Source organism: Gymnogyps californianus, chromosome 3 (assembly GCF_018139145.2).
Source record: "Gymnogyps californianus isolate 813 chromosome 3, ASM1813914v2, whole genome shotgun sequence".
NCBI lineage: Eukaryota > Metazoa > Chordata > Aves > Accipitriformes > Cathartidae > Gymnogyps > Gymnogyps californianus.
Window position 1 is genome coordinate 35550455 of NC_059473.1, and position 27401 is coordinate 35577855.

General features: G+C 49.7%; 3 protein-coding genes across 4 annotated transcripts; 2 read left to right on the forward strand and 1 right to left on the reverse strand.

The window, feature by feature from the left end:
* The first annotated feature begins 581 nt into the window (after window positions 1–581).
* On the forward strand, window positions 582–11420 carry LOC127014846 (epoxide hydrolase 1-like). 2 transcript variants are annotated; one of them, XM_050894471.1, is made up of 10 exons: window positions 582–644; window positions 2016–2039; window positions 2971–3184; window positions 3993–4173; window positions 4963–5193; window positions 5576–5705; window positions 6677–6891; window positions 9657–9765; window positions 10098–10223; window positions 11193–11420. In XM_050894471.1, exons 1-10 carry the CDS (start codon window positions 616–618, stop codon window positions 11392–11394), a joined length of 1461 nt encoding a protein of 486 aa, XP_050750428.1. In that variant the 5' UTR covers window positions 582–615; the 3' UTR covers window positions 11395–11420. The 2 variants fall into 2 exon arrangements, with proteins under 2 accessions (XP_050750428.1, XP_050750427.1); XM_050894470.1 differs by lacking the exon at window positions 2016–2039 and having other exon boundaries at window positions 604–644.
* A 66-nt stretch (window positions 11421–11486) lies between these two features.
* MAD2L1BP (MAD2L1 binding protein) lies at window positions 11487–14841 on the reverse strand. The gene is made up of 2 exons (XM_050894473.1): window positions 14579–14841; window positions 11487–13936 (listed from the first exon to the last, which is right to left on the reverse strand). The coding sequence occupies exons 1-2, from the start codon at window positions 14762–14764 to the stop codon at window positions 13406–13408; spliced, it is 717 nt and encodes a 238-aa protein (XP_050750430.1). The 5' UTR covers window positions 14765–14841; the 3' UTR covers window positions 11487–13405.
* A 1620-nt stretch (window positions 14842–16461) lies between these two features.
* On the forward strand, window positions 16462–27344 carry GTPBP2 (GTP binding protein 2). The gene is given in 13 exon segments (XM_050894667.1): window positions 16462–16530; window positions 16532–16642; window positions 18872–18898; window positions 19542–19726; window positions 20030–20138; window positions 20689–20886; window positions 21165–21339; window positions 21978–22197; window positions 22640–22775; window positions 23186–23244; window positions 23997–24168; window positions 24447–24611; window positions 25011–27344. Coding segments are annotated over 13 exon segments (1824 nt in total). The 3' UTR covers window positions 25209–27344.
* The last annotated feature ends 57 nt before the right edge of the window (window positions 27345–27401 follow it).

Consider the following 27401-nt stretch of genomic DNA (forward strand, 5'->3'; position numbering starts at 1 on the left):
TCTGGGTCCCTTTTTCCTACGCTCTCCACTAGGTAGCTGTAGACAGCAATAAGACCCAACTCTTTGCCTTCTCTTCTCCAGGCTGAACAAGCCCAGGTCTCTCTGTGTCTCCTCGTACACCACATGCTCCAGCCCCCCGGCAGCCTGGTGGCCCTACACCACCACCCCAGTCTTTCCTCTACCAGCAAGGCCAGAACTGGACATGGCACTCCAGATTTGGTCTCACAAGTGCTGAAGAGAGCGAAGGATCGCTTCACTTAGCCTGCTGGCTGACACGCTTGCTATATAGCCCTGTACACAGCTGGCCTTTGCTGCAAGGACACCTTGGTGACTGAGGCTTAGCTGAGGACCTCAGGCCAGTCTTCGCAGAGTTGCTTTCTATGTATCTGGCATCCAGCCTGTGCTGGTGCACAGGGCTATTCCCTCCCCATGCAAGACTTTGCATTTGCCTCTGTTGAACTTAATTTGCAACTGCACACTTAGGCAATAGGTGGCACTAATGGATGATGTAGCTTGCATTGTCACGGAGAGAGCGTCACTACCGAAGAGAAAGCCAGCAGAGGAGACATTGGGGTTGTTTCGCTCGGAGCAGCGGCCAGGCGAGGAGGAGCAGACATGTGGCAGAAGAGCCTTCCAAATGCCTGGTGAGATCTCCTCGGTGCGAGGAGGAGGGACTCTGAACAGGGCTCCCTGGAGCTGGGGCAGAAGAAAGCCCCTGTGGGGTCACCAGGCCTTCGGGGGGTGGGAGCGTGCAGCTGAGTTCTCCTGGGCATGAGTGGGGAGGAGGTTTTATTAGACTGAGCCTTGTTTTGTGTCACTCAGAGAGTTGCTTCTGGGACATGCTTGCTTTGTGAGCAGTGCCGAGTTTGTGCTATTGCCATGATAACTGGTTTCATGCCTCTGACTCACTAAACTCCGGGATGTAAGTACAGAGGGATATTATTACCTGTTGCATAAGCTGCTTAGCCTCCAGGGAGGTGGAGGCTGACACTGTTTGCTCTTAGGAGCCCTGTTCTTCCTTGTCTGGGAGCGGTTTAAGGAGATATCTCCTTAAAAATCACACATAGGCTGTCTCAGAGATTGTTACCAAATTGCCTTGGCAACTGCTGGGGTCTCCAGTACAGGCACCGGGTTCTGCATCACAGGCAGTGGTGGGAAACAATAGTAGGTAAAAAGAAACACCCAGCAGACTTGGTTTTTCATGGAGTTTCATGTCCCTTTTTTTTTTTTTTTGTCTCAAGATATTGTAATTATGACACCAAACAGCTCCCTAATCTACCTGCCTTCCACAAGGCAGAGTAACAAAACTTTCTCTTGTTGCTTCTAATTTTGCTAGATTTTAGATTGTGCTTTTCTTGCAAGAGAATCTACGAGGCTGAAAGAGAACCAAGGAGGATGTTTTCTTTTTCTTGCAGGCAGATGAGACCTAAAAGCTTGGTATCTAGTCAGGAGTAGTTAGAAGTAGCAAAGGTATAGCAGCTCATTGAACTCTGAACAGGGAAAGGTCCCACAAGCCTCTGCTCGTGCCAGCCCTGCAGCACGATGAGTACGACGTGGCTGGCAGCAGAATAACCCTTGAGCTTGAAAGTCGCCTGCCAAGGCTGTGCACCTATCGCTACACAGCAGTCAAAATAAACTATTTTCGTGGGTGAAGTAACACAGCCGCTCGTAGGATGAAACACCGCAAGGACACCTACCCAGTTGTTTAGTGCCTTTTATCTAAATTGTGTTGAAGGAGGGAATATTATGGCAACAAACTATCTAGCTAAAACTCAGACCAGAAACATTGTCTCTTTGTGCAGAGGGAGTGCTCTGAGCCCCTCTCTTTCTGTCCCATCCAAAAAGTAGGAAAAATAATGGCAGATGTTGCCAGGTGGCTAAACAGCTTGTGATCCCATGGCTGGGCAGTAAATGGTGCTGGCAGGTGACGTTCTTTGCACCATCCCCAAGGGCTGGTACCATTCAGACAACACTATCAAACTATAAGGATCTTTCTTTTTTTTCCCGTTTTGTAGGGAGAGCATCTTTTCCTGGATCAGGTGAGTGAAACAGTTGCTCTGTGCTGAGGCCTCCACTTTTTACTAGCACCCTGGTTGGGGCACAGCATAGTCCCTTCCCTACCCTGTATGACAACAACAACAAAATCTTCATTCACAGTCCCCTTGCAGACCCCTGCAATAGCCCCAGACACCTCTACTAATCCCCAAGGGAAGCTGGAGAGCTTGAGGCACAGGTCAGAGGGACGGGAAGGTACACTACATTTAGGACTGATTGCTCAAGCATTTGAACCATTTTGAAACACGCTGCATGTCTGTTAAAACCTACTCTGGTGACTTAGCTCCCACACCTCAAGAAAGTCTGAAACCTTGCTGTCTAGAACAGAAACAGGCGCACCAGACAGACAAGCCTAGGCCCTTGCCCATGGAAAGCTATGGTGGAGGGCCAATGCTGCCCTAAAAGATGATTGAATCTGTAGGGGAGCTATGTATATAGCACTGCCAAGAGGGGCACATTGAGCACATCCAGCTCTCTCCAGCAGCTGAAGACCCTTGTCTCTGCTCCTGCTCCTCAGCCCATTCTATCTGTGCAGTTTTTGTTCCTGGAGGAGTCCAGCTGCTGTATCCCATTCACTCCAGTACCTGCCTTAAAATAGATTGGCCCATATCCTATTGACCCTTGTGCTCCAGAGCACCCTGGTTCACAAGGAGAGGGACAAGGAAGCCTTGTGATCAGCAAGTCCGGATCAGCAAGGACTTGAGGTCTCTAAGAAGCACTGGTAGATTTAACCCTGCCCCAAATCTTGCCCGTGATCTTCAAAAATAACAGAAACCCCCAGCCCCTGCTGACTCCATGGGATTTGTAGGCATTTGCTACTGCTTAGGCCCAACTGATGTGAATACAAGCCTCAGCATAGTCCCTTTACCCTTGACACTTCTGTTGTTGAACACAAACTATTTTATGCCTCCCCAGGTCTTTTGAATATTCTCAGAAGAATGCAGTCCTGGTCCCTGCAGCTGCCCTGGGGGTTGGAGGGATGCTGGTTTACTGGCTGAGGTCTAGACACAAGATCAAGACTATTGAAATGGGCGATGGATGGTGGGGCTCAGGTGAAAGACCTCTAAAAGTGAAAGAAGATGAAAGTATCCGTCCCTTCAAGATTGAAACATCTGACAAAGAAATCGAGGTACCAGTGGCTGGGATGTAAGGAGGGGCAGAAAGCTGCAAGGTGGAGCCAGTCCATCACCCACCTTACTGCTTCGAGGTGATGTCTTGGGGGTGACAGCAGTGCACTTATATATGCCAGTGCAGCTACCTAGCTCCATTAGATGATGCTCTGGCTCACTGCTCTTTATGAATGGGATTTGAGCTCAGATTCATTGCAATGTCCCATAAAGACTTTCTGAGACCATAGACCCTCCACGCTACCTGGGGCTGCTCCTGCGGAAAGGCCACGCTTGGAGCAGCAGACTTTGACAGTGGGTCTGCGGATGGTGGAGTGGGGTAGGAGGGCGTTGGGACAGCAGTAGCACCAGCGGGGCAGGACTGAGGGGCTTCCACAGAGGGAAGGGCTGGAAGGGTGAAGAGGGACGGGGTCTTGACTGAGTCACAGCACCTCTGTCCCTACATGCCTGACCCTAATTATCTGGCCAACTAGCAGTTGGCAGCTCAGGCTGAGCTTCTTATTATTCTCCCAGCTGGCAGTGCTGGCAAGCTCCTAGTGCCAAAAACTCAAAGCGAGTTAGCAGCAAGGCAAGAGTAGGACCCAGTACTCCTGGGTGCCCTAGGGGAACTGGTAACCTGTAGAAAAGTATATACCCCATATAAATGATTCAGGAGCTCATGCAGATTATGGCACTGCTTCAGGAGGGCTTGTGGTGTCCCAGAGAGTGATATAAAAGCCAACGGAGCCAGGAGACCCCGTCCATGACCGCCCTGGTGTAGGGCACGCGTGGGCAGCTGGCCAGCCTCGCATGAAGGGCTCCCCTCCACAGGACCTGCACCGCCGCCTGGAGCAGGCCCGTTACACACCGCAGCTGGAAGGGGCTGCCTTCCACTACGGCTTCAATTCCAGCTACCTGCAGAAGGTGGTGGCCTACTGGAGGAACCAGTTCGACTGGCGCAAGCAAGTGGAAGTCCTGAACAAATACCCCCATTTCCAAACGACCATTGAAGGTGAGGGGGTCTCTGTGGCCTGAGCAGGTCTCACTCTGAAATGCACAGAGAGAAGGGGGGGATTTAAGAGATTACAGTATTTAAGACAACAGTATGCATAACAGCTTAGTGATATGAGTGAAATATCACTAGTGGAGGCTCTATTATTAATAACCTTCTATAGATTAAGACCATTACACAGTGGCAATAAGATTAGGTCTGCTTCAAGATGGGCTTCATCTGGCTCTGAACCTGTGCTAGCTAATGATGAGTGGTTTTGCTATTGCCTTGAAGCCACCTTTGAAAATTGCAAAATTTACCCAGACTGTGAGGCTAGAATATCCCCCACCACCACCCAGTTTAGCCAGGTGAGGTCAGCCAGACTTTATGTAAGTGATCTGCAGGTTAAACTTTTATCCTGCACTTACTTTTTCATGTTTCTCTTTTTATTACCCACATATTTTGTAATTTTGTCATGTTTTTGCATGTGTCTTACCTGCATTATGCTATTCATTTAAGTGCAGCTCTACTCATATACTGTGAGATCAGCTTCTCAGGAGATGGATGCTCAATCTCCTGTGACCCCAATATCTGGGGCTGGGACCAATACCTCTGTCTGTATGTAAAAGATGAGACATAAGTACAATACCAGGCATCCCCTTTCAGCTAGGCATCTTCTTGCCATGAGTTGATTGTGTAACTTCTGCTACGAACGCTAATTACAATTTTGCCACCCTCCTTCTTCAGAGTCCAGAGCAGAAACAATGATGGAACCAGAGCTTTAATTTATCTGTCTTGGATGTGTGGCAGGGATCGATATCCATTTTATCCATGTGAAGCCCTCCTACGTCCCTCATGGTCGAGCTGTTCAACCTCTGCTGATGGTCCACGGCTGGCCCGGCTCCTTCTACGAGTTCTACAAGATCATCCCTCTGCTCACGGAGCCAGCCGAGCACGGCCTGAATGAGGGTGACGTGGTGTTTGAGGTCATCTGCCCATCCATCCCAGGCTATGGCTTCTCAGAGGCACCACACCAGAAAGGTAAGCAATGAAAAGGCTCTGTTGGAATCGCAAGGCTTTTGGAGTAACACCTCAGCCATCCCCAGGCCCCCTGGGCACTGCAGTTTGTGAATGCAGATGCTTGGCTCTGCCCTAACACCCACGTGGCTGAGGCTCTGGGGCTGGCTGTGGAGATTTGTAAGGCAACGGTAGCTGGAAGCCAGGTCTGCTTTCCACTTTCTCCACTTTCCACTGAATTTCTATCATCTTGTGTTCACTTTATTGCCAAGGAGTAAGGCAGAGCAGCATAGCACGCTGTGCCTTCACAGAGCAGCATACTCACGTGCCTCTGTCAGGCCACGATCTTTGGCCAGGGGATGAACACTAGGACAAACAGGTCTCCTGTGTTTCTCTTTACCTACAGGTTTTGACACCATAGCAACTGCTCGGATATTTCATAAGCTGATGAACAGATTGGGCTTCAAGGAATACTACCTACAGGGAGGAGACTGGGGATCTCGTATTACCACAAACATGGCCCAGATGCTGCCACAGTGAGTAGCAAAGGCAATCAGTGCAGAAAAGCTGCCTCCAGTTCTTACCCTGCCTTCTGGCTCCATGGTCCTGGTCCTGCCTTCTGTTTGCCCTGCCTCTCATCACGTTCTGCTTTGTTTCCTCCAGGGACATGCCCGCCCCTGTGCATTCAGTTGTATTCATATGCTTTGCATTGATATTGGCACAGTTCTCACACTTTCTAAATTTCAGTGCTGTTTGGCTTCTCTTTCACTAGCTGTGGAAGTAAACTCTGCTGCATTTTGATTTGAGACCTCAAGGAGACAGATCATCATTCTAAATCAGGAAGGAGATAAATTTAAAATCAGCCAGGAGAAAAGGAAGGAGCTCAGCCTTTCAGCAGCTGAACAGTACCACAAAGTATAGGACTTTCCTATCTAAAACGCAGAGTTGAGACTGATCAGAAAAGAAACACAATACCTTCCTTAGAAGATGGCATCCCAGCTCATTGTTTAGCATTTAATAAAAAGTGGGCACCACAGCCATGCTTAGGTCAGAGAACAGATAAAGCGGGAAAGCTCTTAAAGCAGCTAGATTGCAGGCTGAGCAACTCACTGTTCCTGATTGCAGTTGTCCTTCACAGCACCTAGAGCACTGTCGCCACATGTGATCTACTCAAGCTTTTCAGAAAATACCCAACGCAGCCTGTTCCCTACAGCACAGAATACCACAAGATCAACAGCCAGAGCTACCAGCATGGATATGCCACATCCAGAAACAGAGTACCTAAAGTTAACATCATACCAGTGGCACAGCTGGATGGAGATGGCACCAGCTTTACCATTTCTAACCCCCTTTTTTTTTTTTTTTTTAATCATGATGAACCTGAAGGGCTTTATATATTTGGCTCAGTGAAATGCTTCTATCACAGCTCCAGCCAGACTTATTTTCTAGAAGATTTGGAGACAGAAAATTGCTTGATTTAACCTTCTGTTCATTAACTTAATTTTAGATCTGTAAAAGGGCTTCATCTGAATCTCATCTTCGTCAGCAGACAAGGTTTGAGAAGGATGATTTCTGTGATGCTTGGGGCTTATGTACCATGGCTTGTAGGCCTCACTAGGGAAGATGTTCGACGTACATACCCTTTCATCCAGAAGAATATATATGAACTTCTGCGAGAGTCTGGATACTTACACATCCAAGCCACCAAACCAGACACTGCGGGTAATGAACCTTCTCTATATCGCTATGAATGTTGTATACTAACTGCTTATGGTATATAAAAACTTATAGTTGAACAAAGACCAACCACATTTGAGAAGCAATGAGTTCTGGTGACTGAATGCAACACATGGGGACAAGAACCGTGTAAAAGGAAGTTAAAAGGAACAGCTTAAAAAAAGATGGAGACTACAAATACTACTTTTCAAGGTCTTTTAAATGGCATACCACTTCTCTTGGGGAAAGAACCCCTTCGCAAAAAGCCTCTTGAAGTAAAGCACAGGGTCCTGAAATCGAAGCTTCTAGAAATAAATATGAGTGAAAACAAGAAAAATACCATAAGCAAGTGCAATGTGAAACTTGCAGAAAGGTAGACACAGCCCTAACACCTGAAAAGCCAGAAGCCTGACATAGTTAGTGGGGCCAGTAGATAAGGAGTCTGAAGAAAGATATGGGCATCTCAGAAAAGTTAACTGAATTATTTGCATCAGTCCCCACCAGCGAGGATTATGGGGTATTCCTTTATTGAAATAATCCCTCATCAGGAAAGACAGCGGACCTGTCTCAGACTGGTGTCAGATGTGGAGACCATAGAACGAAGAGCACCCCATCCTGGCAATTCACTGAAAAAGAAGAAACTCAAACTGAAATGTCAACTAATGCCTAGTCTGTTGCTTGAACTGATCGCAATACCAAAGAAATAAAAGGAGACAAACAAGATACCAGGTTGGGGTTTTTTTGGGGGGGGGGTTAACAGCCAAACAGTGAAGGTAGCCCCAGAAAAATGAAGACCAGTATGTCTAGTCTCTGATCAGAAAACTAGCAGAACTATTTTAAAGAGGAGAATTGATTTTAAAGAGGAGAATTTATTTACAGGTGATAATATCACAGGGAAATCATGCTTCAAAAATCAGAGCTCTGGCAGAATCAAAGAGCTGTGGATCCAGTAATGGAACATATTTCATTTCCAAAAAAGTTTTGTTGAGATTCCTCCCCCAATGTTCTTCAAGAAATTAAACTGCCTTAAGAAAAGGATTAAGTTCATGGACTAATAACTAGTTAACATGAGAATCCAAGCATAGGAATAAGCAAGCAGGTTCCAGGGGAGGGAGAGTATCACAAAAATCTGTGCTGGCAGCTGTACATTTCAACATGATCCTAATTTCTCTACAGATAAAAGTTAATGGTTAAGTAGAAATTTGACAGCTATCCAGGGTTTGGTTTAATCTAAAGATAACTGCAGAGAGTTGCAAAAACATTTAAGTGACTGGTTGATTAAACTGGCCAATAAAAACTGATGTCAAAGTCCAAAGGAATTTAAGTAGAGGAAGAAAATCACAATGGGCTCTAGTTTGGCTGCTGCCATATGAGAGAATCCATGAGTCATGGATAGTGCTTGGAAACGTCAGCCGGCTCAGAGTTTAAGAGAATGTTACAAACTCTTAAAGAAAGCAAAAAGAGACTAAGACAAAACACTAAATTCATGATATTCAGAATCTGTTGCACCCCTGTTCACCGTGTTTCACAAATATATTTTAGAATTAGAATAATACAGGAAGGGGAGAAAAGGAAGACTGAAGTGACTGAGCAGCTTCTGTACAAGCACTGTACATAGTCTAAGACTCTTGAACCTGGAAAAAGAAGAGCAGGGATTTTGTAGCACACTAAAATTGTGAAATGGAGAAAATGAATAGGGGGAAAAAAAATGTATTCCCTATTTAGTCTCAAGAAATATCTACATTATCAGTTTAGTGCTCATTAGGCAGGCTTAAAGCAAAGCTAAAGCATTTTCACTCACCACAAGTTGTGGTACCTAAGATGTGGTACAGGTTGAATGACTAATAAGCTGCAAACAAGACTGGTATTTCTGAGCATCTAATCCATGGACGTTGAATACAGTGGTTCAGAGGCAGCTTTCAGCCCAGAAAATGCTCATCTCCAGACAGGTCATGTGCTAGCTGGCACATTTCAGCCTGCCCTACCATTGCTGGTCAAAGCATTCATATTACTTTGATCTGTAGCAAATCACTCTAGGCCTGCCAGCGCAGGGAAACCGTTGTGCCAATGCACAAACTTACTTTGCGTTAGCTATGTCCACTATTAAATTGAGACCATGTTGTGCATCATCTTCTACAAAGTCACTCAGTGCCAAAGTCATACGAAAATACACTTGAGAATAGGCAATACTGAGCATACTGTAAAACTACAGCCTAGTGTATGGTACAGGAATCTTCCCAAGGCAAGCCTCTGTCACTACTGAAGTAATCCCTATCCCTGTTTTACAGGTAAACACACAGATATAATATGCTGTGTACCTGCTGTGTTTACGTTTGTTAGTGTTCCCCAAAGGCAGAAACAGATACACAACACTCCAGTTTAAATCAGATAAAAAGGGTAACCAGAGTCCTGGTTATCCATCCTAAGCAGGACAGTGCTCCCAAATAGTTTATCTGAAATTTCTTTTCAGAGTGTAATCCCTTTACATCTGAATTGGCTCCTTCTGCCACACATTACTAAAAGGACTTTCTTAGCTCCTAGCTTCTTTTGTATAGGAATTACTCGACTTTGTAGCGCTGTCAGTTACAGCCAGAATTCCACTGGGGTGAATTTGTCAAGAATAAAGTACTACCAGGGCTAGTAAAATACAGACTCTCTACTGAATGCTCATAGAAAATTCCGAAGAATTCATGAAAGTCTAGTTTAACTTCCACTGAAGTATTGCACTGCCAGGCAGCTGCAATAGCTCTCCCGTTCTTCTCCTGAATTAGGTTGTGGACTGAACGACTCCCCTGTGGGGCTTGCTGCATATATTTTGGAGAAATTCTCTACCTGGACAGATAAATCATTTCTGCATAAAGATGATGGAGGCTTGGAAAGGTAAGAAACAGATGCTCTTCCATGAGAAGACTCATTAAAAGAATGAGTGATGATAACTAATGAGGAGATAGGTAAAAGACTGGCCAGTCAAAGCTGAATTTTAAGGGTGAAAGATTACACATGACAAGTAGTAGTTTAAGCTTATAGCAGACTGCCTGCAAACTACTGCTTCAGCACTAGGCAGTTTTGCTCTGGGCGCATGGTGCCGATTAATTCGCTGCTTCAAAACAAGTGGAGAACAAGAGGAACGACTGTTCTTCAGAGCATGAGCCCAATACAGCATATTGAGAAACAGCTTCCAATGAAATTTCTTCATCTTTCGCTCTCAACAGCAAATACACTCTCGATGAGCTTTTGACCAATGTGATGATTTATTGGGTGACATCCTCCATTGTGTCCTCAATGCGATTCTACAAGGAGAACTTCTCCAAGGACCCTGGTCTAACTGCTGATGCCAGGTAATGAAGTGGCAGGTGCAAGACAGATTTGCAAATGAGATTGAACCACATTTGCCTGTGTAAACATTTAGGTTACTTACAACAGCAAATTTAACTAGTTCAAGAAAAATCCAAGTTCTTACTTTCTTTTGATAAATATAGTTAAGCGTCACTTTTCTTTTGAACCTATAATTCACACAAGGTAGCTTGTGGCCAAGACATTGCAGAAGACTTATCAAAGTATATTCAGTCTTGTTTATGTTCAAAATACAGGTCTATATACTTATTTACCAAACAAATGTAATCTGTGGCTCAGTTCAGTAAAAACAAAACAGAAAATCATGAGCATTCCTAAGACAGAAGTTTAAACTGAATTAGGAAGGATATGGCTTGCTGGTGGATAAAACGTAAGAACTACAACTGTTAGGCACAAACTTGGGGAAGTCATTTGGAGAGCAGTACTTGAAACCAAGCACCTTCTAACAGCTGCTGGCTTTAAGATAACAGTAAGAGAGGCTGACCAGGAAAATACTGCTAAGCAGAATTCTCCAAGTGATTGATCATACAAACAAACAGGAAAGTCCTTTTCTTTGTAGAGTGAACCAGTTTACCTTTCCTCTCGAGAGAGTCATTTGTTACGCTGGTACCATAACTTCTAAAGTAAACATGAGCTAGCTCATTTCTGACTTTCACAAAGAGGTGTGGCATCTTGCCACATATCACACAACTACAAAACAAGGTAAGCTTAAAAATCTGTAACATTTCAAGATTTAACTGTGTGCAAGTTGGCTCTACTTTACACATCTTTGGGTATAACATTCTTAAACTCAAGGAGATCCAAATACAAGTGAAGCTCTTCAGAGTACAGACCACAAAATGGGTTGCTGTGGTGAAACCTCTAGCTGACTGTGGCAGTTACCAGAGTCAGAAGGTCTTTATAGATTTTCCCCAAGACTTCTTTCAAGAATGCAGTTAACTAATGTCTTCTAGGGTTGGAGTATATGTTCCCACAGGGATTGCAGCTTTTCCTCAGGAGCTAGTACACATACCACGTGCCTGGGCAAAGGAGACCTTCAAGAACATCATCACTTACTCTTACATGCCACGTGGAGGGCATTTTGCTGCCTTTGAGGAACCAAAGCTTCTGGCACAAGACATCATGCACTTTGTCAGAAAGGTCGAACAGCTGTGAACCTGCAGTTTAGATACATAGATAGAATGGAAGCAAGTTGTTCTGCCACCAGCAGAACCTTTACTTTAAGGGATTAAATAAATCCAATGTAATCACATACAGAAGCCAGCATTTTATTTTGATAATGATTATAGCACTAAACTTGTTAATCAAGCTCTAAAGCTCTTCATAAGAAAAAAAAAAAAAGCATCTTGTCTTCTTTCATTCCCGGCACCATCTCATTGCTGCATTCATAGTTCAAGTATAAATGAATATGTAAACAGTTTAATGCAGTAACATTGCACTCATTTGGGGAAAGAGAGTAGAAAAGAACTGGCCCCTTGTTCCTCAGAACTAAGGCTTCTGTTCAAAAGCTTCTTTAAATACTTGAGTGCTAGCATTCTTAAATATGCATTACAAGCAGCTTTGGTGGAAGTGTAAAAGGTTTTGACCTCCTGAGCACAAACATTCCTACATTCAAGTTATATTTCATTCAAGAGGCCTGCGAATACATATTCAAGTGGGCAGCTACACATAAGGCAGCTTTCTTCATTCTAGCAGTTTTTCCCCTTGAGCTAGCTTTAGCAGTTACTACACATTGTAAACAGTTGTTAATGGATAATAAGGCAGAGACAGCACTCCTAGTGTACTCCAAGCTCAAAAATACCAACTTAATTTCCTCCTAGTTCTATAATTCCATTCCAAAAGATCAAAGTTAAAATATGCACCAAGTGTAGAGGGTTACTTCAACCTTTACCCTCCTTTCAAAGGATTTTTACCACCCCATCGTGCAATTTTTGCTAGTAAGAAACTGCAAGCAACCTCGCTACCGGTAGGCTCGAGCTTCTTGTCAAATGGGATAGAGCTATCTGGAGCTATTAAGCTCATTACTTTACAGATATGTACCCAGCTGACTGAAGACAACTCCAGCAGATACCTAGTTCTGACAGACTGTGCTCTAAGGGTTTCTCTCCCTCCCTCCCTGTCCCATTCTGCACTAGACACCAGGCCAGAAGAAAGGGCTCAAGTTCTGTTTCCAAGTAATACATTCTAACTTAGAACAGGAATTTGACAGGTAAAGACAGTGCTGAACTTGATCACACTCCCCTCACCTCTTCTTCACATTTCAGAAATGTTTAGAGTCTAAGACTTCTAAGAGGTAAAAGTAAGCAAGAAATTAACTTTGTTGTTGTTTTAAGTGAGAATAAGCTAGCATATTGGGGCAGGAGTCCTAACTTCCTCTGAAGAGGGTTAGAGCAGAAACTGCTTACTTTTAATTTTAACTGTATATCTAACTGATTGTCAGGGCTGTTGGACTAAAAGTTAGTAAAAAAAGTAGAAAGATGTCCTTCCCTGCCTCCACAGGACTGCTCAACCTCTTTTCATCACCAGTACAAGACCGTGCTAGGTACAAGACCTCCCAATTCCTGAGAAGTCCCACTCTTTGGATTCTTAAGTAACTGAAATTGAGTTATGGGGAAGTCTAATTTTATCAAATAGATGGGCAAACACTTGAGTACTCAAGCCTGATCAGACTGCAGGGAAAGGTCTCATTTTACAGGAATAGGGTAGGTAAGAATGGTTATGGCCTTTATAGTAAAGGCCAAGTGTATTAATAATCACGTACATTATCTAGAGTCCCAAACAATCAGATAATGTAGTCATTATTACCAGAGAAATGGCCGCATTAAAACTCAGGACAGAGAAGACTGTATCCAGTATTTGCCAGTTCAGTAAGTATGTGGCAGGAAAGTTTCACTCCCAACTCACTAATTCATCTCCTGTGCCACAACTCAGGTCCCTAAAGAATCACTGTATCTGTGTGCAACTGTGCCTTAAAGGGTATTTGCTTCCAACAACAATCCAGGAGATGAAGACAGATGAACATAGTCAAGCTATAGGAAGGTAGTAGATGCCCTGGAGAAGAGATCCAGACAGACAAGAATATGCGGTTACATTTGATAAAATTATCATCACTTAAAGCAGCACCAAAGGTTATTCAATATTCCATTAAAGTTCTACAGAGCACAGGTCATTCATGAAAGCCTTTGAGCGTCACGGGTGCTTGAAACCATACGTAGTCCTCCCAAGTAGAAGTCATATGCTGAGGAGGTGAGGCACTTATGTTGATGTCTCCATCACAGGACAAGTTAACAGTTAGTTTCCTCCCTCGGGTCGGCACTTTATAGTTGAGCTTGGGCCGGAACCAATCAACACCACAATCGCGGTGTCCTTGGAGCATAACAACAGTGCCCATGACAGGGAGAGCCTTAAGTTCACTGAAGACATCTGCAACGAAGAGTGAGTGAAAGAGCTTGCGAACACAGGATGCAGTTTTCAGGCTCTCCTCGGCACTGCCCTCACAGATACCCTCCAAGTTGAGCTCATAGAGCTCCTTGGGGCTCATGACATTGCCTCCAAGTAGAATAAGAACCCGAGGAACCAGTGTCAAACTAAACATCACTTCCAAGTGTTGGAGCACTCCCTCCAGCTCCATCAGCACCTGCTGGCACTTCTTGCTTGCCAGGTCCATGGAGGGTGGCTTCTTAATCACATCTCCATCCTGGAAAACAAAAGAAAAAAAAACATATTAGTACATTTCATTATTAGGACATGTTAGTCCTAATACACTCTTCAGAAAGCATGGCCTATCCCATCCCTGAAAGTCAAGGAAGGTTCAGAGGGTTTTATGCTCCTTTTAAGAGATATAGGTACTCACATATAGAATCAGGAGATCCAAGAGGAACACAAAAGGCTGCTCAGTTTGAATCTGAATCACACTACTGATGAATTTCCACAAGAATTAGAAACCCCATCTTTTAAAGATCAGCTATCACTTCAAAACCACTTAAGATTAAAAAAACCTTTTCTTAAGAGTTGTTTGAGCAACAAACAAAACAGTAACATGCTTTGAGCAGAAACTGGGACAACAAAAGATAAACAGTAACTTACTGAGACCTTTAACCACCTAACCTAAAGCTTTTTTTTTTTTTTTAATGAAGTTGTGGTAACGTTTAAGGCTGCAGCTACAATTAGTGCTTTACTTTAGACGCAGTTGACATATTAAAATGCGACTTACTGAGCTAGAATAGTTAGCTGACAGGCAAAATTCAAATGCCGCAGCCTCTGCGGCACGACTACCCCCGGGCCCAGGGGTCCCTCCAGGGGCCCCTCCCGGCCGGCCGCCCCCCGCGCCCCCCCTCACCTGCGCCGCCCGCCGGCAGAAGTAGGCGAGCTGCTCGTAGGGCAGGGGGAGCTGGTGCCGCTGGTGCAGGACGTGCTTGAGGAGCTCGCAGGCGAAGCGGCAGCAGCTCTCCCGGCTCACCGCGCCCGGGAACACCACGGACACAGAGGGGCAGGCCGCCGCCGGCCCGCTCCGCCGGGACCTCATCCCGCCACCACGATCCAGGGCCGGCGGTACCTCAGCTATGAGGAGCGGGGAGGTGGGAGAGGTCGCTCGGGCGGGAGCGCGAGCTACCGCAACGCCAGGAGCCGCCATTTTCTGGGCAGCGGAGGGCGGCCGGCTGGAATTTGAATGGCCGCCGCCGCGGGGCACCATGGGAGTGGCGGAGCTCCCGCCCCCCGCGGCTTCCGGCGGTGCAGGCGCCATGTTTGGTGGGGGGGAGCGGGGTTTCCGCCCGGCGGCTCGCCCCGGCCCGGCAGGAGGAGGGCCCGTGGGCAGCCCAGCCCAGCCCAGCCAGCCCAGCCCCGGGGAGCGGGGCGGGCTGACCCGGGGCTTCTCCTGCCCTGGGCTTGGAAGCCGCGCGGGGAGCAAGGGCAGGGGCCGTTGCCGGTATGCTCGGTGGGGCTGACAACCGCCGCGCTGAGGAGGCACCGCGGCGGCTGCGGCAGGCCCGGGTGCCCCAGCCCGGCCAGGGGCGCCGTGAGCTGCGGCCGCCTCCTTGCAGGGCTGCCCAGGGGGCTCCGGAAAACAAGCTCAGCTGCGGTTTTCCCCTCTGTGCCGGGGCCCACCCAGAACACATCTGCAAGGTGCGCGGCAGTGAGGGGGCAAAGCCCCGCCGGCCGCTGAATTCCCTCCGCCTCCGACTTGGCAGCCCTGTTGGCTCCGGTCCCTTGCGGAGGAACTCCCTTCGCCCCGCGGCGGGCTCTCCTCCTCCCGCAGCTGGGAGGCGGAGGCGGGGAGCGTGCGGTGAGTGGGAGCTGCCGTGTTTGGAAACAACGTGGCCGCAGCCCCATTGGGTGCCGCCTCCAAAACGCGGCGAGGGGAGGGCGGTCGCTGCCGGTGGGTGGCGGGAGGAGCCGCTCCCCGGCGTTGACGGCGGGCGAGGTTACCCTACAGCATCCCCGGCCGCCGGTTAAAAGCGCCGAAGAGTGTGAAAGTTTTACACACGCGAATCAAGCGTCGCCCTCCCCAGGGGATGCGGCGGAGAAAAACGAGGCTGTGGCGGCGGTGGTATATCGGAGGCTGGCGAAACACTCGGTGAGGGGATGCGGCGCACGGCAGGAGGGTCTTTTGCTGTCGTCCGTCCGTCCGCCCGCCCCCCCGACACACACACACCTCGGCAGGAGCTTAGGGCGTCCTTTGGGATAGCTCGGTACTGGGGTGCTGCCGTTGTATACTTATGAGGTATCTCCAACGCGGAACACCTTCAGAAACGTTCCAGCTCCCCGATGCCAGTCAGAACGGGTGCCGATAGTTCGCTGTCGCTGAAGAGGGGACCCGGGGCTCTGTCCCGCCGCGAAGGCTGTGAACTGCCAAAGGGGAAACCCGCGGCACCGGCAGGTCCCGGAGGGCCGGGCCGGGGGAGCGGCGGCACCCCGCGCGTTGCCGCCGCGGCCGCCAGGCGGCGCCCCCTCCCTCGAACTCCAACTCCCATCCGCCCCCGGAGGGAGCCCATAAGGGAGCGAGTGGGGTGCGCCGCGGGGCGCGCCGGGAGCTGTAGTTCTGAGCGGGCGGGGCGCGGGGCGGGGCGTGCCGGGAGTTGTAGGCGGGCGGCGGGCGGGACTCAGTTTCCCGTGGCGCCGCGCGGCGGTTGCTGACGCTGGGGCCGGGGCGGGGGGCCGGGGCGGGGGAGCCCGGGCGGGGAGCGGGCGCCGCACCGGGGCGGTGGGGCCGCGCCGGCCGCCATGGACTCACGGGTGTCGGAGCTGTTCGGGGGCTGCTGCCGGCCGCGGGCGGCGGGGCAGGCGGGGCGTTGCGCGGGCGCGGGGGGCTGCGCCCGGCGGCGGCAGCGGCTCGAAGGCGAAGAAGAAGAACGGGCGGACCCGGGGCGGGAAGGCCAACAACCCGCCGTACCTGCCGCCCGAGGTGAGCTCCCCCGGCCGCGCCAACGGCCGCCGCGTCTCGTCAGTCGCGGAGGGGGCGCCCCCGCCCCGGGGCCTGGCGCGGCGAGGGCCCGCGCCGCTCCTGTCAGGGCCGAGCTGGGGCGGGGGGCGCCGCCGCTGCGGGGCTGGAGGGGGCGGGGGGATGGTCGTCCCCCCCCGAGCGGCTCGGTACGACGCGGGCTTGCCGCCCCGCGGCAACCCCGGACCCTGGCAGGTTTGGTCGCGGGTCAGGCTGGAGGCAGTTTCTGGAGAGGCTCGGCCGAGGGTCCCGGCAGTGTTGGTGCGGGGTCGTGCCGGGGTTGGGCTAGCAGCCTTGCGGGCGGTCCTGCAGCCCCGGCCCCGAGAGCGGTGTGCCCTCCTGCCCCGGTCTCTCCTCCGGGGTTTGACGTGGCAGCGCGCAGTGCTTGTGCCCCCAGTGCTAGCGAGCTCCCTGCGTGGTCCACCAAACCCCATCCGTCAGTAGGATGCTGTCTGGGAACTAAATAGCTTCGGAAATAAAGCTTTGCTCAACTCGTAGTCCCGAGCATCCTGTTCGCATCTCTGCCTGAGAGCTGATCTGGTGGGTGTAAGTCCCTTTCCAGCTGCCAAACTCATAGACATTGCTCAGCAGGTTCGAGAGACTCCCTTCCCAGCTAATTTGGCAACTGTTTTCTTACATGGAGATGCATATGGTACTGACAGAGTGTGAGGCACTTGCCTCTTGCAGCAGGAAAAAATGACATTGGTACTAAGTGGGTGTGTTGGTTAGTTCAGGCAGTTGGCACCGCACTAATAGGACTACCACTGTGGGGAGCATTACATTGCTCCGGAGTCGATTGCTTGGCCCCACTCAGTGAGCTTTCTGTAAAATATATAAGAGCCTGTGCTGGGAGGGAGCAATTCCTCTACAAGGCAGGGCTGTGACTCTTGGCAAAAAGGGAAGACAGCGCTTTGCTACTGTTAGATCTCCACAGGCAGGATTGTCCCCTGCAGCCACAGTTTAGTTTTTATTCCTTTCAGCTGGAGGCTGGACAGTCCCCTGTGGTTTCAGCACAGCTTCCTGTCCCTGGCTACCCTGTGCAGTATGTGGCCTAGCAAGTCTAGGCTTGTTGCTTTTCTAGTCTCAGCTGCCTTGAAAGAGACCCACCCCCTTATTTAGACGACAGCGCAGTATGTGAATGTGTTTTTCTCAGAGCTGGAAAGCTGGTAGATGGTAAGAGAGGAAAACCTTCCACAAGTACCCTTTTCTCACTGCATAGCTCCGCTGCCCGAGAGCTGAGCTGACAATTCAGAACTTCCTTCTGTTGGCCTTTTGCCACCATAAGCACCGCTGTGGTTAGGAGCTGAGCTAGAAGGCAAGGAGAGGGCTATTGCCTCTCCTGACATGCAAATCTGTCTCCAGAGGAAAAGGAAGTGCTTAGTGTTGGCAGCCCAATTTAGTCTGCCAGAGTACTTGGCTTCCTGCAGGCTCCAGCCCTTTCTCAGTGGTCCTTAGACTGAATCAGTGGCTCCAGCCCTTCCTGGTAAAGTTCTTCTGAGCATGTTGTGTACAGACAGTCCTGATCAGGTCTGGTTCTCCAGAACTGCCAGGCCAGTGAGCAGCTTGCTGTACTGCAAAGAAGTCAGTAGCTTGCTTCCTTATGTCTGTAGTCGTCCTCTCTTGCAGAGAGAAGATATGCAAGGATATGGAAAGGAGTCAGTGAAAAACTAATTGAGTGAGGGAGGGTATCAGTGTGTAGGAGAGGAGGCAGCGACTTTTGTTCCCAGTCCCCTGTTTCTGTGCAAATTTGGTGGATGGAAGCTGCTGGATGGGGTGGGAGTGGGATGCTGTGGGTGGCATTGTGGGTCATGGATGGGTGAGGGGGGAGACTTTTAATCATCTGCTGGCCTGTGCCTTTTTGAAACTGGAACTCTCTCTCTGTGACTGTTAAGACTGGCCCTATTCTTTACTGGCAGTAAAAAAATCCCCCAAAACCAGTATTACCCCCTGTGTCCCTCTCTGGTTTTGTCCTCTGGTTTTCATGATGTGGGATGCAAACAGCAGAAACAAACCTAAAGTTCCAGTTGAGTGTAGGAATGAATGGCAGAAGAGGCTGTGACCTAAAACCGTGTATTTCTGCCACTTTCCCCTTCTCTGAAACACAAGCTACAGAGTAGCTGGGCAGCTGATGCCTATAGAAGTTCCTGCTGGCACAGCATCTAACCTTTCTGTCTTGTTTCATTCTCTGACCAGGCAGAAGATGGGAACATCGAGTACAAGGTGAGCTTTTTGAGGTTGCAGAACGAGGTCTTCCTCCCAGAGGGTTATTTTGCAGTGAGTAACTTCACCAAAGACAGCATATGGGGAACATGTCCAAGGAAGGGACAGAAAAATGGACACTGTACTAAGGAACTATCAGTCATCTTCTGTATCTCTGTGCCTAGCAATACCCAGTATGCTGAGCTGGAAGAGTTTGATCTCAGTACTCATTTTTAGGAATCTGTTTTAGGAGATGAGATGCACTGTGTTTTTCCTGAAATCTTGTTCCTTTTGAGAGAGACCTGCAGGTGTCCCAGATAATCATTTGTCACTTTCTTGTGGCTGTCCTGCCATTTGCACTTACTTAGCTCCTGTGTAACAGATAGGTCCCACAGTGCTGTCTTTACCCCTACAGCAGGCAGGGTACAGATCCCTTTGGCAAGATGCAGGGAAGTTCTTCTACCATATGTATGCACCTTTGTGAAACCCTTTCTCACCTGTCCTATGGCTTCTGTGCAGACACTAACATGGGCTGTGTTTTCTAGAGGTGGGTCACAGTTGGGGGCATTGCTTCATGGTGTTGGGTTAGGGAGTTGCTGGCTTGGGCAATGGGACTCCCCTCTGCATCCAGGCTGTGACTATAACTACCCCCTCCATTAAACAGCTAAAGCTAGTGAATCCCTCGCAATATCGCTTTGAGCACCTGGTGACACAGATGAAGTGGCGACTACAGGAAGGCCGAGGTGAGGCCGTCTATCAGATCGGCGTGGAGGACAACGGGCTGCTGGTGGGCCTCTCAGAGGAGGAAATGCGTGCCTCGCTCAAGACACTGCGCCGTATGGCAGAGAAGTACGTGTTCCCTTTCATCCGCAGGACGCGCAGGCATAAACAGCATCCAGTAGAGAGGCTCGGCCCCAGAGTCCCCTGAGGAGCCGGTGGCTCCATTCTACAAAGCCCCTGTATGACTGAAATTCCCTCATCGTGAGGCTCTGGAAATACGAAGGCAGTTATAGGGCTTTTGGCTGGAAGCTTGAGGCTCCTTCCCTGCTATCCCCAGCTTTCATCCCATTCACTTTGTCAGCTGTGATTCTAGAGGTGCAAGAGCTGCCGAGTACAAGTGTGTCTCACTCCTTCCTTTCCTGTTTGTGGTAGGGTTGGGGCTGACATTACGGTGCTGCGGGAGAGGGAGGTCGATTACGACAGCGACGTTCCAAGGAAGATAACGGAGGTGCTTGTCCGAAAGGTGCCTGACAACCAGCAGGTAGGGACCTGCGACTTGGCCGTCCTCTCCTGCTGGAGACTTAGAGGCTTCATACAAGCAGCTTCCTTTTGGGATGGGAGCCCAAACCCTAGAGGCACTTTGTCATAGATTGGCCCATAGCAGATGCTTTAAAGAGCTGCCAGAGGGAGGCTTGATGATAACGCTTTTCATCTCCAAGATTGTGGTTGAGGCAGATACCAGTAGGGGAGATTGCCTGGATCAGAGGTGAGAAATTATTTCAGTTCTACAGCAGCAGTTCTGATGCAGGCCAGTGTGCAAACAAGGAAGGATTTAGAGTTCCTGCTGCAGCAAATGACTTTTTTTGTGATATCAAAGCCTGATGTGTCACATCACAACTCTAGAGAGTGTATCACAACTCCTGGGCAGTGGTTTGCTGGAAGCAAGAGCAGAATCTGAGCAAGATTACAGCGCACAGTGTCCATCGTGGAGGGAAGCTCTCCAAGGCACATCTCCACTGCCATGTAGTGTTCATGCACGCCCAGCACAGCAGCGGTTAAGTTTCATGATTTCTCTGTTCTTCTTCCTGTAGTTCTTAGACCTGCGAGTAGCTGTGCTGGGGAATGTGGACTCAGGGAAGTCAACCCTGTTGGGTGTCCTAACGCAAGGAGAGCTGGACAACGGGCGGGGCAGAGCACGCCTCAACCTCTTCCGGCATCTCCATGAAATCCAGTCAGGAAGAACGTCAAGCATCAGCTTTGAGATCCTCGGCTTCAACAGCAAAGGAGAGGTGAGAGAGTGGGCTGCTGAACTCAGAAAGCTGGAGGAGAATAGGACTACCCTCCTGTTACAACTGTGAGTGGGACATGAGGGAAGAGAGGTGGCACAGCTCTGTGTCCCTTTAGCTGAACCTGAGTGCTACTTGTCCATTTGCAACAGACATCGTTTCTTGCATGCATGGTGAATGATCTCTCCTCACTAATTCTGAGGTCAAAGTGGATAGGTAAGAGCTGGGTTTTCTTCACTTGCCTGCTGGGGCTCCTCTCACCGAGTCCTTATATTCTTCAGGTGGTAAATTACAGTGACTCTCGAACAGCAGAAGAGATCTGCGAGAGTTCTTCCAAAATGATCACTTTCATTGACCTGGCTGGCCACCACAAGTATCTGAAAACAACCATCTTTGGTCTCACCAGCTACTGCCCGGACTTTGCTATGCTGGTGGTTAGCGCCAACACTGGCATTGGTGAGTGTTGCCCTGCCTGCATGGATTGACAGCAATGTGTGAAGAGAATGGGGGGAGTGGGTCCTTGTTAGCTGGGAACAGTTGTCAGAAAAATATATTAGTCTGGAAGCCTCTAGTGATTTCTTGTAAGCCAGTGCCTATGAGTGCCTGGGAGGGGAGCAGAGCTGGGATCCTCTTACCAGCTGTGGACTGCATTAAACTGTACCCTGGACAGAGAGGCTTTGTTTGGAATTTGAGGCTGTGTTTGTCAGGAAAAAAAAAAAAAAACAAACCTTTGACATATTCTTAGGGGTGCTGAATCCTGAAGCCTTGTAAAAAGGCAGCTGGAGTTCTCACACATCTTTCCTTGACATTTTTGTGGCTGTTTTCTGGCAAACTCTAGCCCAAGAATGAAAACTATTGTATCTTTCCGAAGCAAACAGATCAGTCACAAAAATTCTTGGTCGTTTTTATTTTTCTGGACTGATGTTTGGTTTTGTTTAAAAGAATAATTTTGCTTTTTCATTGCCTGATGAACTAAGCAGTTAGGGTGAAATCTCTAGAGTGGGCCTGTGGGAGAGGCAAGAGACATAGCTGTCGCATAAACAAGCAACAACGATGACTGCTACTGCACCTACACTCTCACTTGTCTCCTGCAGCGGGCACAACACGAGAGCACTTGGGCTTGGCCATGGCCCTCAAGGTCCCCTTCTTCATTGTCATCAGCAAAGTTGACTTGTGTTCGAAAGCCACCGTGGAACGGACAGTGAAGCAGCTGGAGCGAATCCTGAAGCAGCCAGGCTGCAACAAGCTCCCCCTGCTTGTGAACTCAGATGACGATGCTGTTACAGCAGCACAGCAGTTTGCACAGTCTCCCAAGTAAGGGACCATTCCTTTCTTCTGCTGGGAGCAGGCAATTCAGACTGGGCTGCTGCGCGGAGCTGGGGAAGGGCGACCACAGGGGAGGTGACCACATCTTGGACATCTTGGCTCCTCATCAAGTTTCCTACCTTTGCATTCTCCAAGAAGGCATTTTCCCCTCCCAGGCCTTTTTCTGGGCTCTGGGAGCAGAAGGTGCCTGAGGCTGCACTGGAGTTACTTCTCCATGACAGAAATGTGGTTGGCAGGGGATTAGTGCCTCGATCAACCATTGAGGCAGGGGTTACTGCAGAGTTGTACCTAGCCCACGTGCCCTCCTGCTCTAGCCATTTATCGCTGTAGTCTCTGTCCTCTTGCTGGACTCGGTAGATTCAGAATCCCAGCCACCTTCTGCAGCTGCGCTCTGCCCTTCTGCTTATTCCTGTCTATTTGTGTCTGACAGCATCACCCCAATCTTCACACTGTCCAGTGTTTCTGGGGAGAACCTGGATCTCTTAAAAGTCTTCCTCAACATCCTCCCTCCACTGACCAACAGTAAAGAGCAGGAAGAACTAATGCAGCAGCTCACAGAGTTTCAGGTGTGTAAGGGTAGTTTGTTTCCAGTTCTGGTACTGCACTCATTGCCGTGACATGCGACAAACATCGAGGGGATCTGGACACCATGGAGGGAGACGTGGTGAACTCCTGGACTATTGGGAGACATTAAAGTAAAGAAAGGACTCGGTCCTTGAAAAAAGCCTGTTACTCTGGGCACTGTCCTAACCAAGGGATGCCGATCTCAGGGATAAGATTGTTTCTCAGGTTGCCACTTAAAAAGCAGAGGTTCCTCTAATGGGAAGGTAGTGGGAGCTGGTGAAAGCTCTGAGATGGTGTCTGATGACCAGCAGAGCGCTCACCTCCCCCCACACAAGGGGCGGGCACCTTGTCTTCATCCTGGAGTGCTATTTCACAGCTGTCTGAGCACCTTATTCTTGTTGCCTTGCTACAGGTTGATGAAATTTATACTGTGCCAGAGGTGGGGACTGTTGTGGGAGGAACTCTGTCAAGGTAAGTGAGGCCAGGCACATAAGTATGGGTGTGAATGGTTGCTGGAGTTCCCACAAGGTTGGAGTCACCCACTGTGGATGTGGAAGCAGTGTAAGACTCAGTCCTGACTGCTGCCAGATGACTGAGCCAAGTGAGGGTAAAGCCCTACAGGGTGTTGGGAGGTGCCATGAGCAGACCATTGGTTATGTGGTGGCAAGCAGAGAGGCTTCTCTAAAGTTGCTGGATTAGGAATGTGACCTGTAGCATGCTGAAGGAAGGCTGCTAGGATCCAGAGTCAGCAGAGGTTAGCCATGATCCCAAGGCGTTCCTTTCCTTCTTCCTCAAGCAGGGGGAGGAAATGTAGAGGGCAAGCCCTCCGATCCCAGCAGAGGTTAACTGCGTGCTACCCCATGAGAAGGCAGCTGTCCCTCAGTGTTCAGAGCGATCAGAGCAGTTTGGCTACCAGCGCATCCACACAGAACAGGTGTCAACTGCAGTCTCTCCAGCAGAAAAAATGCAGTGTGGCAGAGCACTGGGGACAGAATGGTCCCTGTCTCTATCTGGTATTCTTAGGGGTGATAGTGTGGCTTTCAGTCCTACTGTAGGAAATCCCTGTTCCCATCAGCTTTGCATCCCTGTTAAGTTGATCCCAGGTAAGAGTCCAAGGACACTCACCTCCTTGGCCCTGGGGAGTTTGTGCAGGTTGATCTTGGAAGGTGAAATTTCTTCCTTGTCTCCTGATGAACTCTGTCCTGCTCTTCTGCCCTGGGCAGTGGGATCTGCCGAGAAGGGGAGAACCTGGTGGTTGGTCCCACTGATGACGGGAAGTTCCTCCGGCTGAAAGTGTGCAGTATCCAACGCAACCGCTCTGCCTGCCGCGTGCTGCGGGCTGGGCAGGCAGCCACACTGGCCCTCGGACCCTTCGACCGCTCCCTGCTGCGCAAGGTGAGTCCTGCTGTTGCCAGGTTGCTCACTGGTCCAGTGAGCAGGACTGGAGGCTTCCCTGGAGATCCCCCATTGGTAGGGTGGCAATGAAGTGGAGATGTTTGCAGGAAACTTGCTGGAAGGGGAGGACATGGCCAAGCTATGAAGTAGGATGAGTACAAGGCTGAGAATGGGATGCAAGCCCAAGTCACAGAGTGGAGATGTGTTTGTGATTTTGGGGGCTGTTCAGAAGCAAGGGGACTGGCCCTAACTGGTCTGAGCTTTCGGTTGTTGTGCAGGGCATGGTCATGGTGAGCCCAGAAATGAACCCCACCATCTGCTCAGTGTTTGAAGCCGAGATCGTGCTGTTGTTCCATGCCACGACTTTCCGGAAGGGGTTTCAGGTGACGGTGCACGTGGGGAATGTGCGACAGACTGCTATTGTAGAGAAGATCCACGGAAAGGTAGGCATGGGAAGAAAGGGGAGGAAGATGGACCTCCCTGTGGGGTTTGTTGGGATTCCACCATGCCCTCTAGTAAAGCTAGGGGCTACTGGTTATCTTGAGTAGCTGTGTCCCTTCCTAGGAGCACACTGCATTTCCTCCCAACACGTTAAAGAATTCCCTCCTCACAAAACAATCCGCATGATGGACCACAGAAAGACTGTGAAGGGAGGTGAACTCTCCATTCTCCAGAGCTTGTGTCTTCCTGTCTCCCTTTATGCATACAGTAATGGGAAGGACTCAAGCCATGCAGAGGGAGGCAACTTGCTCATTTGCCTCATCTTCTTAGCATCCACATGCACCTCTTCTGCATGCATTGGTATGGTAGATGGGTCTAAGCTCTCCCTTTTTTCTTTTCAGGACAAGCTGCGGACAGGAGAGAAGGCAGTCGTCCGTTTTAGGTTCATCAAGCATCCTGAATACTTGAAGATTGGAGCCAAGCTGCTTTTCCGTGAAGGAGTCACCAAAGGCATTGGGCATGTCACTGACCTCCAAGCCATCACCACTAAAGAAAATGGCCTGGAGGAGTCCCTGGGACCTGGACAGCTGAGCTTCTGACTACCACTAGGTCAGAGAGATCTCCACTCACCGACACCTGGGGAGAAGGGTGGAAGCTCCCGTGGCTCTCTGAGTGATGCCTGGAGCTGCTGCTGTCCCATTCTAGCGTGGGTGTCCCTCCTCCGCACAGTGAGATGGAGCCTGGGAGAGTTTCTCGCATTCAGTGCCGTACATGGGGCAAGTTAAGCATGTTCTCCACATCGCCTGCAGCTTTCGTTGCCCAGCCCGCCTTCAAAATAGATCAGAGGCACCTGCAGACCTGGGCAGGCAAGTTCTGGCTTTGTTTACTGTTTGAAAATTACTGGTTGGGAGGAGCAGAACCCTTGAAGACCAGCAGTGAAGGGATGTTTTTCCATCTCTGACACAAGATCTGGTCCCGTTTCTGCTCTCTGAGCACTGGGTTGATAACAATCCTCTCTTGAGTCATCCTGCAGCACATCCCTTTGGGCAGGGGATGGAAGAGGCCCTGCTACCCACAGCAGGGGCTTGGCTGAACCTCTCAAAATGCATTCAGGACACTTTTTAACCGTTTTAATCTTGGTTGGCTTTAATCTGCTGTGTGTCCATTTGTGTGTTGGTTTTGCATTACTCCAATCTGAGTGTCTTACTGTTGGACAAGTGTCCTGTTCCCCACTCACATGTACACACTCCTTCAGCATCCTGCTTTCTGACTCCTGGGGAGCTGTGGCTGCTCCAAGTGGCACAGCCTCCCGACATAACGGCGTGAAGGCAGAGTTTGCACTTGCATCTGTTCCTTGCAGCAGCTGAGCAGGAGGCCATTCTGTGGAGCAGAGCGGGGCCTGGGCCTGTGCTGGCATGTGCAGGTTGTTTCCATGGATGTTCAGCTGCAGGTGTCACCTGCATGTTGGCAGCAGGGGTTTGCAGTGGGCTCCCTGGTGTGGCTATTCCAGGGCCCAGCCCAGCTTGCTCCTCACATGCTTGCCTTAATGTGTGAGGAGGGCAGGCTGTGTCACTAACACAGAACCAGGTGGCTTCTATTGTTTAGATGTGATTTGACAGTGGCATGATTTTATTTCTGTTTCTCCTCAAGACAGACTTTTCTTTCCCTTGCCACTGGGGTTTGTTGTCAGAGGGAAGCTGGTGTTGCCAGCAAGGACTCTGTGCACCAAGGGTGGAGCACATTTGTCTCCCACTCACTGTCGTGCAGCTCCCCTGTGTGACCGTTACTCCAGGCCACTGGTAGCCTGGAGGGTGCAGCAGGGGCTGTATAGCTGTACATAGGCTTTTGGTTTTATTGTTGACTGTTAGACCAAATGTGTCAGCTGTGAGCAACAGGTTTTCAGCCAGCCCTGTCCCATGGCACAGTGGCCTGCCAGCCGTGACCGAAGAGAAGGGCAAGGGCCTGTGATAGCACTTGGACACCCAAACAGCCCTTCTACCATCCTGAGAGCAAGTTCTGCTTCTGGGCTGCTGGCAGAGGCAATGCCTGTGGGGCTGAGTGGCCCGTGCTGATCTGTGGATGTCTCAAAGCAGTGCTCTCCACTGGGCTGGGCTCCAGCAGGCGGGGAGGTGGCGGCTGCACCCTGTGAAGAGTATACTGAGGCATGGGGAAGCCAGTGAAATGGTGGTATATATGAAGGGATTCAGAGGCAGCTCAGCAGTGACAGCAGTGACCTGTCCCTTGGGGGGAGCACTGACCCAGCTGAAAACTCTGCTTCTTCCCCATCAGCCCAGCAGTGAGACAGGAGCTGCTGGCTCAGGGTCACTGCTCAAGCAGGATCCCTCTTTCTTCCCATCCTGTCAGTGGTCTGGGTGTTATGGTGACATGGTCTTTCACCAATGCCTGCAAGAAGGACAGGCCCCAGCTGCAAGCAGGCTCTTCCCTTTGGTGCTAGTGGGTCACAAAGAAAGCTGCCTGCGGGGTCGGGGGGACTCCAGCTGTTTGCAGCAGCCCTGGTGTTTTCTGCCCCAAAGTGGGCATGGGGTGCTGTGACCTTCTCTGAAATAGCTGATGGCTGGTCTCACCTCATCCCTGCCATCTGTGGCATGACTGTTCTTGGTGCCATGCTCTTCATAATTGCTGTTTTGTTGTCTTGAATTTTTCTAATGCTGGGGGTTGTTCCTGTTCCCCAAGCATCTATATATAAATGTACAGAATAAAGATGTTTTATTGAGCTTGCTGGCTGAATTGTACAATGAGCAATGGTGGAGCTGGGCTCTTGCCTTGCTGCC